General features: G+C 46.6%; 1 protein-coding gene and 1 long non-coding RNA gene across 6 annotated transcripts in view; both read right to left on the bottom strand.

The window, feature by feature from the left end:
* Window positions 1-3,405, bottom strand: part of PPP3CA (protein phosphatase 3 catalytic subunit alpha) — a 190,083-nt gene extending 186,678 nt beyond the window's left edge. For 2 of the 5 annotated variants that reach the window (XM_052681488.1, XM_052681489.1), the window contains exon 1: window positions 2,899-3,405. In XM_052681488.1, coding sequence (XP_052537448.1) covers window positions 2,899-2,956 — 58 coding nt within the window. In that variant the 5' untranslated portion in view covers window positions 2,957-3,405. The remainder of the gene's footprint in view (window positions 1-2,898) is intronic. The other 3 variants (XM_052681491.1, XM_052681490.1, XM_052681492.1) reach the window with 2 other exon arrangements.
* Window positions 3,406-4,837: 1,432 nt separating this feature from the next.
* Window positions 4,838-8,699, bottom strand: LOC128080494 (uncharacterized). Its single transcript, XR_008206702.1, has 2 exons — window positions 8,045-8,699; window positions 4,838-6,141 (listed from the first exon to the last, which is right to left on the bottom strand). It is a non-coding gene; the product is annotated as an uncharacterized LOC128080494 (long non-coding RNA).
* Window positions 8,700-13,063: the final 4,364 nt, after the last annotated feature.

Genomic DNA, 13,063 nt, shown 5'->3' with positions numbered 1-13,063 from the left:
AGAAGTACTACTGCAAATGCACGCTGTGGATTCCTTTCCTTTAACTCCAAATAATCTAATTTTGTCAGCTCTACCAAGAATTAATTTGCTCCTGGAAATTTAACATTACACAGACTTGAATTTCTTCCTTACATCACCCGTTGCCCAACCATTCCATATCTGAAAATTTCACTCCAACTGTTGAACGTAATTTTATACCAGTTGCATCACAGAGGTAGCAGAAGACCAACACTTTTTTAGCATTTGGGGCTCCAGAGCCATTCTTTCCTTCTCCCAATAGCATTTTTCATTTACATCAGTTTGAGCGCAGTTCAGAAGATTCAATAAGCAATGCAAAATGAGCATGAGATGAAGTTCTCACCTACAGAAATACCCCACTTCTCTGTCTGCGTGACTCCTTTGAGTGCAAGAGAAGAGCCCACAACAGCCCACCTCAGAGGCAGCATGCAGCCATAAGCAAACGGCACAGAGCTGCTGGAACTGCCACCTCCCCAAACCCACCCCATCACTGATAGCAGTGCCTAGCCATGACTTCCATGAGCCAGATCTCATCTTTGGTCACGTGCCAGCAAACTGAAAGGTTCTACACACACACACACACACACAAAAAAAAAAAAAAAAAAAAACCAACAAAAACAAAAACACCAGCACACAAACACTGGCAGAGAATAGCTTAACCTAGAGCCTACATCCATATACCACAAACATTTCTTTTCCAAACACAACTTCAATATTTAAACTTTAAAGGAAAAAGCCCAAGTTGTTTTCACTTTTCACAATTCCTTTCACAATTCTCTTAATACCATCAGAGTACCTGGCTTGCCTTGAGGAACATCAGGGCTCTCCACTAATAGACACGGGTGCTTACAAGGTGTTGTTGCCTTTTTTTTTCTTTTTTTTTTTTCTTTTAATTCATTTAAGCCTTGCAAGCTTTCTTCAATTGCTCATCTCAGGAAGACACAAATCACACCCCACAAAAAAACAAGGCAACTTTTTCCCTATCTCCATTATCACCAATTGTTTTCTTTCTGGATTTCCTTACAGTCTGTAGGAAGGCTGAGTGAAAGATCTATACAAAGAATAATCCTACAAAGGACCAGTGTACTGTGCGCTACTCCCCTCAGGTGCTATTTTAAGGCCTTAGAAGGATTTAACTATGTAACAGAACAAGTAAACATGTAACAAATGTTGGGACCTAGGACAGCACTTGGAGTTGAGATGAAGAGACACCTAAGCAGCACAGACGCTTTGCCCAGTACTTCCTCAGTTTAACAAATTTGATTTCTAACTGCGTTATAAAATTGTATCTAATTATACATACTAAGTTTGCTAAGAAAATGGTTCCTTGAGATATGACAAACTTATTGGCACACGTAAAAAATGGAAACCTATCACTGAAGCTACCAAGGGTTGTATCAATACAGAAACAATAGTTCCAACCCTGCAGTTATTCTTATTTATATGAGCATCTGCTTGAGTCCAAGGGAGTTCTGTCACACATGAGATCAAGACGTTTGGTCACACGTCAGGATTTTAAAAGGAGAAAAACGAAAAACAGCCATCCCATGACGGCAATGAAGGCTTCCCAACAGACAGCCATCGTTGGACCTCGCAAAGATAAGCATCAGCTCAACATCACTGTTTCAGGCTTCTAAAGCCTACTGGTAGTGTGACAGCACAGACCGCATGCTTCATCTGCAAACATTCCAGATAGGAGAAGATAAATTCCTAAGCCACTTCCAAAAAATATCTTATTGAGCTTGGAATTGCATTTCTTACAACATCCGAAGAGCTGCAATTTCATCCGGGGGAAAAAGGACGTTTAAAAAAAAAAAAAAAAAAAAAAAAAAAGGAGGGGGGGGAGGAGGAACGATGGGGAGGCTTGAGAAGACGAGTATGTATAAACACAAACGCAAAATAACAACAGTCATTTGCTTTCCTAAATAGTCCGCACGTTAATCGTGCAGTTCTGGCACCCACTCACGCCAGTACGGCAGCGCGTACGGCTCCGCTCCACTCCCCGGGCTCTGCAAGGATGCGCGCAGCCCCCGGCTCCGGGCTCCCAACACCGGCTCCGTGTGCCGGGTGGATGCGCCGCATCCCAGCGCGCCAGGCGAGGCGGGCATCACGGCAGGAAAACGCTACCGAGCGTACCGCACCCCGAGCAACGCACATGGACCGCGCAAACCGGGCGCTACCCCGGTAAATACGACCTTGGTCCACTGCAGTGTTGTTAATCCAAACGGGCTGTGTTTATACGCTGCGGCTCACGGCGCACGCACACCTCGGGCTGAGCGCAATCATGGAGCCGCGGCGTGGGGGTGCGGAGCCCCCTGCACATCTGCGCACGCACACACACACACACACACACACACAGCCGGCCGCGGTGCGCCCGCCACCCGACTTCACAACCCCAGCAGGCCGAGCCCCGCGTCCGAGGCGGTGCCGGCGGCGGAGGAGGAAGCCTCCTCGGCCGCTTCGCCCGGCGCCCGGCGCACGGCCCTGCTGCCCTCATCCCCCGGCTGCCGGGATCCCCAGTGCCGCGGGGGCGGGCGGCCGTGCAGGGGAAGGGAGCGTCAGTTGCAGCGGGGCCGTGGGTAGGGAGAAGGGGACACGGAGACCCGGAGAGAGCCGGGGAGGACGTCCGGGGGAGCGGCTGGCGGGGGAGGGGGCCGGGGCTCCCCGTCTCTCCGAGGCGAGCCCCGCGCAGCGCCTTCAAGGCGGAGAGGGAAGGCGGGGAGCGGGGCGGGGGAAGGAGGGGGGGAAATGCTGCAATGGAGCGCCGGGCAGGAGGCGAGGGGAGCCGCAAAGCCCTCGGCCGAGCCGCTCTCCGGCCGGTACCCGCCCCGCCGCCTCCCAGGGCGGGCCGCCCGCTGCGCAGCGCAGCGCAACACCCACCTTTCACCACCCTGTCGGTCGTCGACAACTTGGGCTCGCTGGCCTTGTGCTCCGACATGTCCGGCGGCGCGGCGCTCCCTCGCGCACAGCGGGCACAGGCTGAGGCGGCCGCCGCTGCGGGCAGCGCTCCGGCTGCTGCGCCGGGGCCGAAGTTGCCGCGTCCCGCCGCTCCGCTGAGCTCGGCTCTGTTCGCGGTGCCTTCCTCCTTCGTCTTCCTCCACCCCCGTCCTCCTCCGCCTCCTCTTCCTCCTCCAGTTAATTATTTCTCGCTTCCAATCACGCCTCCCGGTCGCTGGAGATCGCTCTCTTTCCCCCCCTCCACAGAAAACGGCGGCGACAAACAACTGTCAGGCGGCGGCGGCGAAAAAGCCCCAATTCGCACCGAGAGCCGTAACCACCGGCTGCACGCACAGCGGCCCCGCGCTCGCTCGCTTCCTTCCTCCGCACCGCAGCGCCGGCTCCTCCCGCCGCCGCCGGCCGCCGCTCTGGGCCGGGATCCGTCTTTCCCCCCACCCACCCCCCCCACGAGGGTCTCTCCCCGCACACGCAGCGGCCCCGGCCCCGCGGCGCCGCACACGCTCCGCGGCACAGCCCCCCCCCCCCGCCCCGCACCGCCCTCCCCGGCTCCCGCACCGCAGCGCCGCCATTGGCCATCGCGCCGTGCCACTCACTGTCAGGTAGCGCCTCCCGCCCGCCCACCGCCGCCGCGCCGGGGCCGCCCAGGTGCGCCGCCACCCGCGCCGCGGGGCCCGGCCTGCAGCGCCCCGCCGCGGGGGGATCGGCCGGGCGCGGAGGGACCCGGGGTTGCCACTCAGGGAGGCTGCGCTCCGGCTGCCGCGACCGGAGCTCGGTCTTGCCGGCGGCCCGCCATCTCATCGCGGCCCCATCGGCGCCCCGCTCCGTGCCGCTGCTGGGCGGCAGCGCGCGGCCGGGTCCCCCAGCGCATTAGGCAGCGTACATGTTGTTTGGGGCTTGTTTGTACACGTAGTGGTTCAGGAGGAGCTATCCCTGACTGATTTTGTGACTAATTTCCAGAATAAGGCTGAACTGTTCCGGTTTAGTTTAATTAAAGAGGAAAAGAGGGCACACCTGTTCTGGAAGGGGGATGTTTAGAGAGCATTGTTGAGTAACTTGTGTGTGGATGAGCCAAGAACCCGGCTCCCCATTCCCCTCAGGGTGATGCGCAGTCTGCTTGTCTAGCAGATACTGCTGCTCTAGAAAGCCACAAAGAAAATAATGGAGCAGTTATGACACATCCTCTCTGCTTTGATTTGCCTGGCACTTTTTTTGGACATTTTATGGGCTCTCCTTGTAGTATTTTCACACTGAACATGAGAAGACACTGTAGCCAGGCCTTCAGAACAGCAGCTTGCGTTCAGCTCATAGAATGTCTTGGTTGGAAAGGACCTCAAAGCTTACCAAGTTCCAACCCCCTTGCCAAAAGCAAGGCTGCCAGCCACTAAGTCGAGTACCAGATCTTACCCAGGGCCCCATCCAACCTAGCCTTAAACACAGGGCATCTGCAACCTCCTTGGGCGGTCTGTTCCAGCGCCTTACCACCCTGTCAGTAACAAACTTCTCCTGATACCATTCACACAGCAAGTTCCTTGCAGTGTGGTCATCCTTCAGTCCCTTGAACACAAACTAGCTGGGAACAAAGCTCCTCTCAGATTCCTCTTGAAATGGTACCAAAGAATCAGAGAATAGCCAGTGCTCACACAAGATATTTGGTGCATGCTCAAATAAGTCCCAGAGTTGATGACAGCAATGCATGAAGCTCCCCCAATACTATGTGCAGTCCCAAAGATCCAAGCACAGAATAACCTGGACAGGAATACCTTCCACCAGCCTCGCTGTGTTTGGGAAGTGCTGCTTAGCAGCACAGAGTGCCCAGGCACAGAAGGAGAAGCAGCACATCAGGAATGCAGCACGGCCAGTATATTTGGGTGTTACACTGTGTGGGACACAGCTTTGTGAGATACAGACGACCAGTTGGGATCTGTCCTTCTGTGACTGCAGGCTGTTTGCATGAGTCACTTTGATTCTTCTTGATAGGCTGCAAGAGCAGAGACACTGGGTCTTGCAGCTCACACTAGCTTCCCCCATTAGTCACAGGACAAAGATTCAGCTCTGATTTTTTTCCAATGAAGAAGTATGACTGTTGCTGCTGACCTAAACAAACAGTCAGTTCACAACTCCAGAATGTTTATAGGAATTCTGAAAGCTACCCAGCTTCTTAGCAGTTTTTCTTACAACTTTTATGATATGCCATCTAGGCCTGTCAGTGTTCTCCAATTTTGTCTTATGAAATGTCTTAGAATCTTGATTATGCATCTCCTGCGTGTAGCCTTCCTTTCCAAGGCAGAATCCCCATTTCAGATCATTTCTTTTTAACAAGTTTTCAGATAAGCTTATGTAAGATAAAGGTGAGTACCACTGCCAAATTCCACGTCATGTCACATCTACAAGCTGCAGTATGGCCAGATTTCAGTTCACAGGTAAAAGACCTCACGTTGCTTCATTGTGATGTGGTGCATTTTCAACCTCCTGACTTGCTTCAGTGGCATTTTCAAATCCCTCATCTGTGCCATGAGGGAAAGAAAGAGACAAAATTCACACAATACCTCCTGTTTTCTTGTAACATAAGAGTTGAAAAAAAAAGTATATCTGTATTTCAATCCATGTTACTAGTAAAGGTCGTATAAATCCCTCAGTGCTTACATGTTCCTTTCCACCCTGCCCCTTCCCATCTGCACAGTTTCTTCCTTCAGCTGTTTCTCACAGGATCTCCTTTACTGCAGACAGATTTCTTTTTCACAGAATCTGAGTTCTATTATGGTCCTTTCTTTTCTTTCTTTCATTTAACAGTAGAAAGAGAACATGGAGATCACCTCTTTGAAAGGAAAGAACACAGTCCATAGATTTATGGGCAAATTCTGACGCACTTGACTTCTTGAATCATGAAGCCTTGGTAGCATTGTTAGTAGGCTCATCCCCTAGTAGGGCAGAAGCCCAGCATAGCAAATGAGGAGATGTCATTTTCTGAAGAGCAGTCACTTCTGATCGCAGGTGCTGGAGACAAGGCCTTTGAGAACTGGGGTTGTGGGGGAAAGGGGAATCGTTTCAAGTCTGAAGTCAGTCCTCTCTTTCTCTTTGCCTCATATGGGCACTCATTTTCCATTTTAGTTAAGACATGACAATTCTTCTGAGTGCATAGCAGCTCCAGAAAGCAGCAGTGCCTATCTGAAGTGGAAGGAGGAATAAATGGCCTTGCAGGTACAGGCTAACAGACATAAACCTTGTCATAGGTCCCATGCAAAATTTAGGTAGCCTGGACTTTTGTTTATGCATCAAGATGAAGATAAATCTCTAGACATGTAACTATACATTTGTATACTGACTCAACTAGTTAAGATTCTGCTTAAAAGTATTGATTGTAAGACATAGCATTTGAATTTTTAATCATCATTATTACAAGAAAAACCACTCCTACCAGTAGGAAGCTTGTCCGTCATGCCTTAGTTTTAGTCCCTGGAACTTCTGGCTTTGAATACAATAAATGTAAGTTTGACAGTGTCTTGGAGTGAAAGTGCTTTTGAGTGTTACAATTACTACACAGAAAATAGGTGCAGCAAAGTTAGTCTGGATATCTGTGCTATCTTAAATGATTGTTTTCCTGAATTTTCTTTTAAGGGAGATCAGTAGTTGTTTCAGTTTACTTCCCTTCAGTGTGAAAGTGATGGGATTCTTAACAGCTGTGTATCCAAGTCATAGGCACAGTGCCAACAACACAGTTGTCTACAAGATTCAAGCTGTTACATAACTAGGTGCCATTGACAGTGCATTTTCAGGAGATACAATCCTAGGCTGAAGTTCACAGTGCCAACTATGAGCACTTAAAACTTCCAGAAGATCTACATTTATTTACATCTGACAAAATTTAATTTGACAGCGAGTGCTGTATGCTAGCCCTGGAAAGCCAGTATAATTTATTACTGCCATTTGGTTTCATCATATCCAAGAGAAGAAATTCACGCCAGTGCAGAAAGCCTCTATAACAACTTGGATCACTCATGAGAGGGTCAAGGGGCATCATCCAATGGCTTTCTTGATAAATAGTTTCTCACAGTTGTGCTACCCCAGTACACAAGAAGGAGCTAGATAAAGGGCCTGTAGCAGGTAATGACTGTCTCATCTGCCTTTGCTTGTAAAGAGATAGAAAGCACAGACAACAAGACACAGACACTCCATGCATCACCTCATGCATTCTTTCATCTTCCCATACGTGGTCCTCACACACCAACTTCAGCATTTAACCTATGGCATGGCCAACCCCTGGAACTCTGCATGTTTCCCCCTTGTGCACATCTGTTAGGCATTTGGTTCAGCTCCCTGTATTGGTTCTGGGTTAGGTCATGAAGCTATTAACAGAACTTATGCACACTGTTAACAATACTGTGCCCAGTTCAGAAAACAAAGCAAAACAATTTTATAGAGTCATGGAATGGATGATAGCAAAATTAATTATGTTGGAATAAACTACAAGTCATGGCATCAGCAATACTGGAGAGAGAAGGCAGGTTAGCTCCAAATTCCAAAGTGATGAATCTACATGGAAAACAGTAACAAACGGTGTTATGAGCAATTACAGGGAGCCTAACTGACATTTAGGAAGAGTCTACAGATAGAAATAATAATTAAACAAACAAAATATAATAACCTTGAATTCTGGAAACATAGCCCCTGCAAAGACTAACCTGCTTCCCATAGTCTTCAGGATAAATGAAGCACAACTATTCATCTGCAGACTGAAATGACAATATCTGCATTCAGAGTAAACCTTTGGTGCAGAGTTAATCTGCAGGTCACACCTGTCATCCCAAGCCATGTAGGGACTTGAAATAAATCATGCAAAGGTCTTCCACCTACCCTCTTTCTAATGCTACAGATATACGAGGCTTTTACACAGCAGTTTCAGCTTTCTTAAGAAATCTATCTTTCACCAAGCTAACTACATGTTTAGGAAAACTAACTACATGTTTAGGAAAAAAAAAAAAAAAAAAAAAAAAAGTGATGACAGTACCTTCTAATAGCATACAAACACTACATAGCAATAGCAGGTAACAAAGAAAGAAAATTAGCTCACAACTTCAAACAGCCAGCCAAGTTCAAGTGCTGTCTCTATCCAGAAAGACACTGCTTCCTCAGCTGCTAACCCATAAATGATGGCAAGGAGGGGTGAATTCATGCTCCTCCCTTCCAGCCATTCAGGTGCATTGCTTGCACCTGAACTCTCTGGGTTAGCTATGCCTGTTCACCTGGTGTTGAGCCATTGGTTCAGGCTGTGACCTGGCAATTTTGTTGCAATACTGTGTTAAGCACTAAGGTGAAAACCTGGATTAAGTTTGGGATCAAGTGCTGGAGCCAACATGAGTCAAGACACCAGAGACACAAAGATAAGTACATACTGAAATGAGCAGCATAGTCAGAAAACCGCAGAGCCAGAAGTTTGGAAGTTGGCAAGTCTCTATCAGGAGGTAAGTCAGATCTGGAACAAGGTGAGGTCTAAGAGCTGAACACAAAGAAGGCAGGAACAGGAATCAAGACTAAACAAACAAGAATGAAAAGCAGGAGAGATAGAAGTAAAACCACAGCCAAATGGCACTGCAGGCTGCCAAGAGCAACTGGTGGAGTTGTCTGACACATCTGCTGTTAGAGGAAATCAGCCAAGCCTGAGTTCCTGCACAGCTGGGCCACAGTCCCAGTCGCACTATTGCATCCAGCTGCAGGCTAGTAGCCCAAGCAGAGCCCAATAGTGTGGACAAATGGGCACCAGTTTATAAGTAGACCCACAGGAGTAGCTTGCCCTATAAATATATTGGTGCAAAACAGCAGATTTAATTCAGCTTATGTATCCAGTAGAGCACCACGCTGATTTGCCTAAATGTGTTTAAAATTATAGCTTTAATTAAATGCTGCAAGTCGGTGCACTGAAAAGACCTTAGTGCAGAAGCAGTAGCTGGATTTGATGGCAGGCAGCAGCGCCAAGGCTCCCGAAAGTGGAAAGGCATCCCCTCATCTCCCCCTGCTGGCCCGCAGCTCCCTGAGCCGGCGGCTGGGAGCACCCAGCTCCGGCTCACCGCTCGGAGAGGCTGCAGGAGGGGGCTCTAGGGAGCAGCCTCCAGCATCCAACCGCTCTCAGATGCAAGCAACGGCATAAAACCCCAGCCCTGCTATCGAGAATTAGTCATTTGCTCCCGGGGAGTTCATCCTACAGGCTCTGGTTCTTAATTAGACGCTGTTCATAATGGAGAATACAGAGTATGGAATTTCACACTGGGCCTTAAGATGTTATCTCAGTGAATATTAAAATCTCCTAGAAAATATAAATTAAGAAAGGAATGGAATAAAACCTCACTCTTTTAAAAAAAAATGTTCTTGCAACAGCAAATATCATGGCATACTGATGCCTGTTTAGAAACAAAAGCGACATCTGAAGGAAGTGGGAACAGCAAAATAACAAAATATGTGTTCATTTTGTGTTACAGGCACCTCCTATCTGGTTAGGGTGGTATTAAAACTGACATGCAGTTGGAGCAGCTGGAGAGATCCTGCAGCAAAATAGGGTTACTAGGTGTGGTTAATACCCAGGATGCTTTTCTCCTTCCTTTTTCAGGAGCAATGCTGTTGTCAGAAACAAAAGGACAAAGAGGAATATTTGTAGTTGTTTTTGCAGGAGTGGAGCATTACTTGTTTTCGTTAAGATGCTGTGATATATTATTTATTTCTACTGCCTCTATGGCCAGAAAGTAGTACGGATTATATCCCTGCCAGTGTAAAGGAAATGTGCGTGGAACACATCCTGGAGTAAATGATTTATTCAAGTGTCAAACGTGCCACCCAAAGGCTTAGTGGTAACAAACAGGCCATAACTGGTGCTGGGGTGAGATAACTAATCCAAATAATTTAATATCCAAGGAACCAACTCTGAAAATTTAATTTAGTTGTCAAAAACTCTTAGAATACAAACTGTCTTCTGATGTATTATTTAAAGTAACATGGTGATTCTGAAAAGGAACAATGGACCAGAACGTGTTTTCTGTATGGACATCCTGTGCTATGCCTTCTCCTTGGCACTTGGCAATGAAGAAAAAAAAGGACAGAACAATCTGATCTTAAAAAGTGAGTCTATAAATTCCCAAATATTCATGAAGCAAAACACAAACCTGCAGATTACCATACAGTTTAAGGAGCTCTAATGAATACAATTGTTGTCTTAAATTAAGTGTAAATAGCGTATTCAGGTTGGTTTAGTGGTAGCATTACAAAACATAAAAATCTTCAATTAATTTTCAGTCAGAAATGCCCTAATTTATATACTGAGAATCTAGATTCCAACTTACCCCTTTAAGGCTTTAAATTGCAGTAAGATGCAAAGCTGCTTTATAATGGTTATAAGTTACACTTGCACTCACTTAAAATCCATTTTATATTCCCAGGATGATGAAAAGCAGCCCTAACATAAGGCAGAACCAGGTTTCTAGTTGACTACCAGCAGCCCTAACCAACACTGCAAATTCAGGGCTGCAGACTTAACCAAATGCTGCCAAGGGGACTCCCTCCTGCACCAGTGCCCTGCCATCCCACAGGGCTTTCCTGCAGGGCAGCATGCAGGGTCAGATGTTAATGTCCTTAAACAGCAGCAGAAAAATCAACAAGCAACACTCCTCTTCCCCCATATGCACCCACATCATTTAAAAACATCAACCTCAGCATGTCACAGAACATTCTTTCAATCATATTTTAATCAAAGTGCTTTTCAGCTTCTCAGGCTTTATGTAAGAATCACATGAGCTGCTTTAATCTTTCCTCCTCCTCCCTCCTTAAAAAAAAGTTTCAGTGCTCTGTGCTTACTCAAAGAATGGCACTCAGCACAGCAACAGACACATAAATCTTTTGAATTGCTAAAAAAGTGTTACCCAGAGGCTGGTATAGCTCTAGATGATGACAATCAAGTGCACAGGACTGGAGAACGCAGTTGAAAAGCACTCAGATAATATTTTTTCCTACTAAAATATCCTTATTGGTACAGGGCACATCCATTCTATAAATAGATGTGGCTTGCAGGATAGGGCAATTTCATCATCTTGACTTTAATGGTTTGTGAAAATAATTTAAACCATAAGCAAGGAACAGATATTAACATTATTCAAAGCTATGAAGATGTTACTTATTGAGTGCAAGTAAATATTTGTCAGTTTTTCTTGCCATCTGAACATTGCCAATAAACCTAGCACTTCAGTTAGTTGCTTTGTATGACACTGCCTTCTGCCTAAGAAGGAAATATTTCTCTAACTCTCCTGGAGTTCACAGCTATCCCGAGAGAAATGACTTCTTGCTGGTTGTCTTCCAAGGGATGCTGTCAGCCCCTCAGTAGTTCACTTCGGGTGAAAACAACCCTTGTGCCGAGCCCAGGCCAAGATCATATACCAAATAAGTCCCATTAAAATCTTCAGATAACACTTAAGTGATATTTAAGTACCACAGCACTACCCTTCTGCTCGGTACTGAACTCATCTACTACCTGCAAAGATGGGTTTGTTCCAAGTTAAAATTAGCAAGGGCTTACCTCAGTGAGGGACTGGGGAAATCAGCTCCAAACCCTAGAGAACATCCCCAGAGACACGCTCTGCTGAGTTCTTGGGAGTTTTCCACTTCAGCACATCAGCAAGCAGAGGGCTGGTCACAGCTACCTAGGTGAGTTGCACAGGAGCGCAAGCACTGTGTGCTTGTGCTGTGTTCTGCCCAGCTGGGCACCCAGCAGGGTGCCAAGGGAACAGGCATGCCATCATTCCTGTGCCATATCCATTTTAGGCTGCAGTAACCAGGCCTATGTTAAAGAGCAAGGGGCAGGAGATTATACTGTAGAAGGTGATTCCTGCAATGCAGCTATATGGTTAAATGTGTCCTATCAGTACAGCAAGATCCTACAATGTGGCAGGTGGCCTCAGGAGTGGGTCATGACCGATGTGACTTCACTAAAATGCTTTCATTTTGCTCCATCTTGTCCAGACCTTGTGCTGGCATCTTTCATTTTCGCTCCAATTTCTTCTAAGTGTCGGGTCAGCTGCAAAAAAGGTCTTGTTCATACTGGAAAGAAACAAGACAAAAGGATGCTTCCAACACCATATAATTAGTGTGCAAAGCATGACCACAGATAAAATATAGATGCATGTAAAATATGGGAACCAGACCTTCTGCCTTGCTGATGCAATTATTCATATGCATGGCAACACAAATATGCCGTGGAAGGGAATCTGTGTCAGTGATAATGTTTGCTCAGATATTCACTTGCATATTCATGGCCTCATATGGAGAATATGCAGTGGGGAATGATTGGTCCACCTACTTCCATTTTTGTTTTCTCAAAATCTTCTTCCTTTGTCTTCCTTTCTTCTTTTCCTCTTCTTTTATTCTGTTTTGTGTGTATGTGTTTTGTGGGTTTTTTAATCATCCCCTCTCCCTGTTTCAGAGGTACTTGGAACAACATTTCAGACAAGTGTTACAGCAGCGTGTTTCGTCTTAATAAAGCACATTGCATCTTGCATATAAAATCCCTTTCTCCTGGAAGAATCTTTGTAATATCCAGTTAGACCTCATGACTTTTCTGTCTTTCTCTTTTCCTCTTCTTCTGTCTTTTTTCCTTCTCTCTCCCCCCCACCCCACCCACCCCCCATCCTCCCTCCCTTCCTCCTTCTCTTTCCCCTGATCTGAGCTCTGTTACAGTCCCTGGCAGGCAGTGACTGAGAAGGATGGAGAAAGCCCTGCTGTGACATTTTCCAGAGGATCTTTCCCAGGAAGGAGCCACTTCACAGCATTCCCAGAATATACTCTCATAGTGTCCAGAAACACTTTCCAAAGTATTTTGGAGACTTTTAACCCACTCCATTACTGCAAGTGGTCTCCAGTTTCTTCCCGCCTCACATGTACTTTGAATGATTTCAAACCCATGTAGCTCACAAACAGAGGAGGAGATTCATAAATCCTTTGTTTCCTTTTTAAAAAAAGAAAAGAAAAAAAAAAAGAAATTGCTAATACTGCACTAAATACATAGTCACTGCCAACAGTAACACACAAAACAGCCTGCTTCCATCTGCATTGAGAT

This window comes from Tympanuchus pallidicinctus, unplaced genomic scaffold (assembly GCF_026119805.1).
Source record: "Tympanuchus pallidicinctus isolate F22 unplaced genomic scaffold, pur_lepc_1.0 scaffold2, whole genome shotgun sequence".
Lineage (NCBI taxonomy): Eukaryota > Metazoa > Chordata > Aves > Galliformes > Phasianidae > Tympanuchus > Tympanuchus pallidicinctus.
The sequence above is the reverse complement of the archived record's forward strand: the minus strand, read 5'-3'. Positions and strand labels throughout refer to the sequence as shown.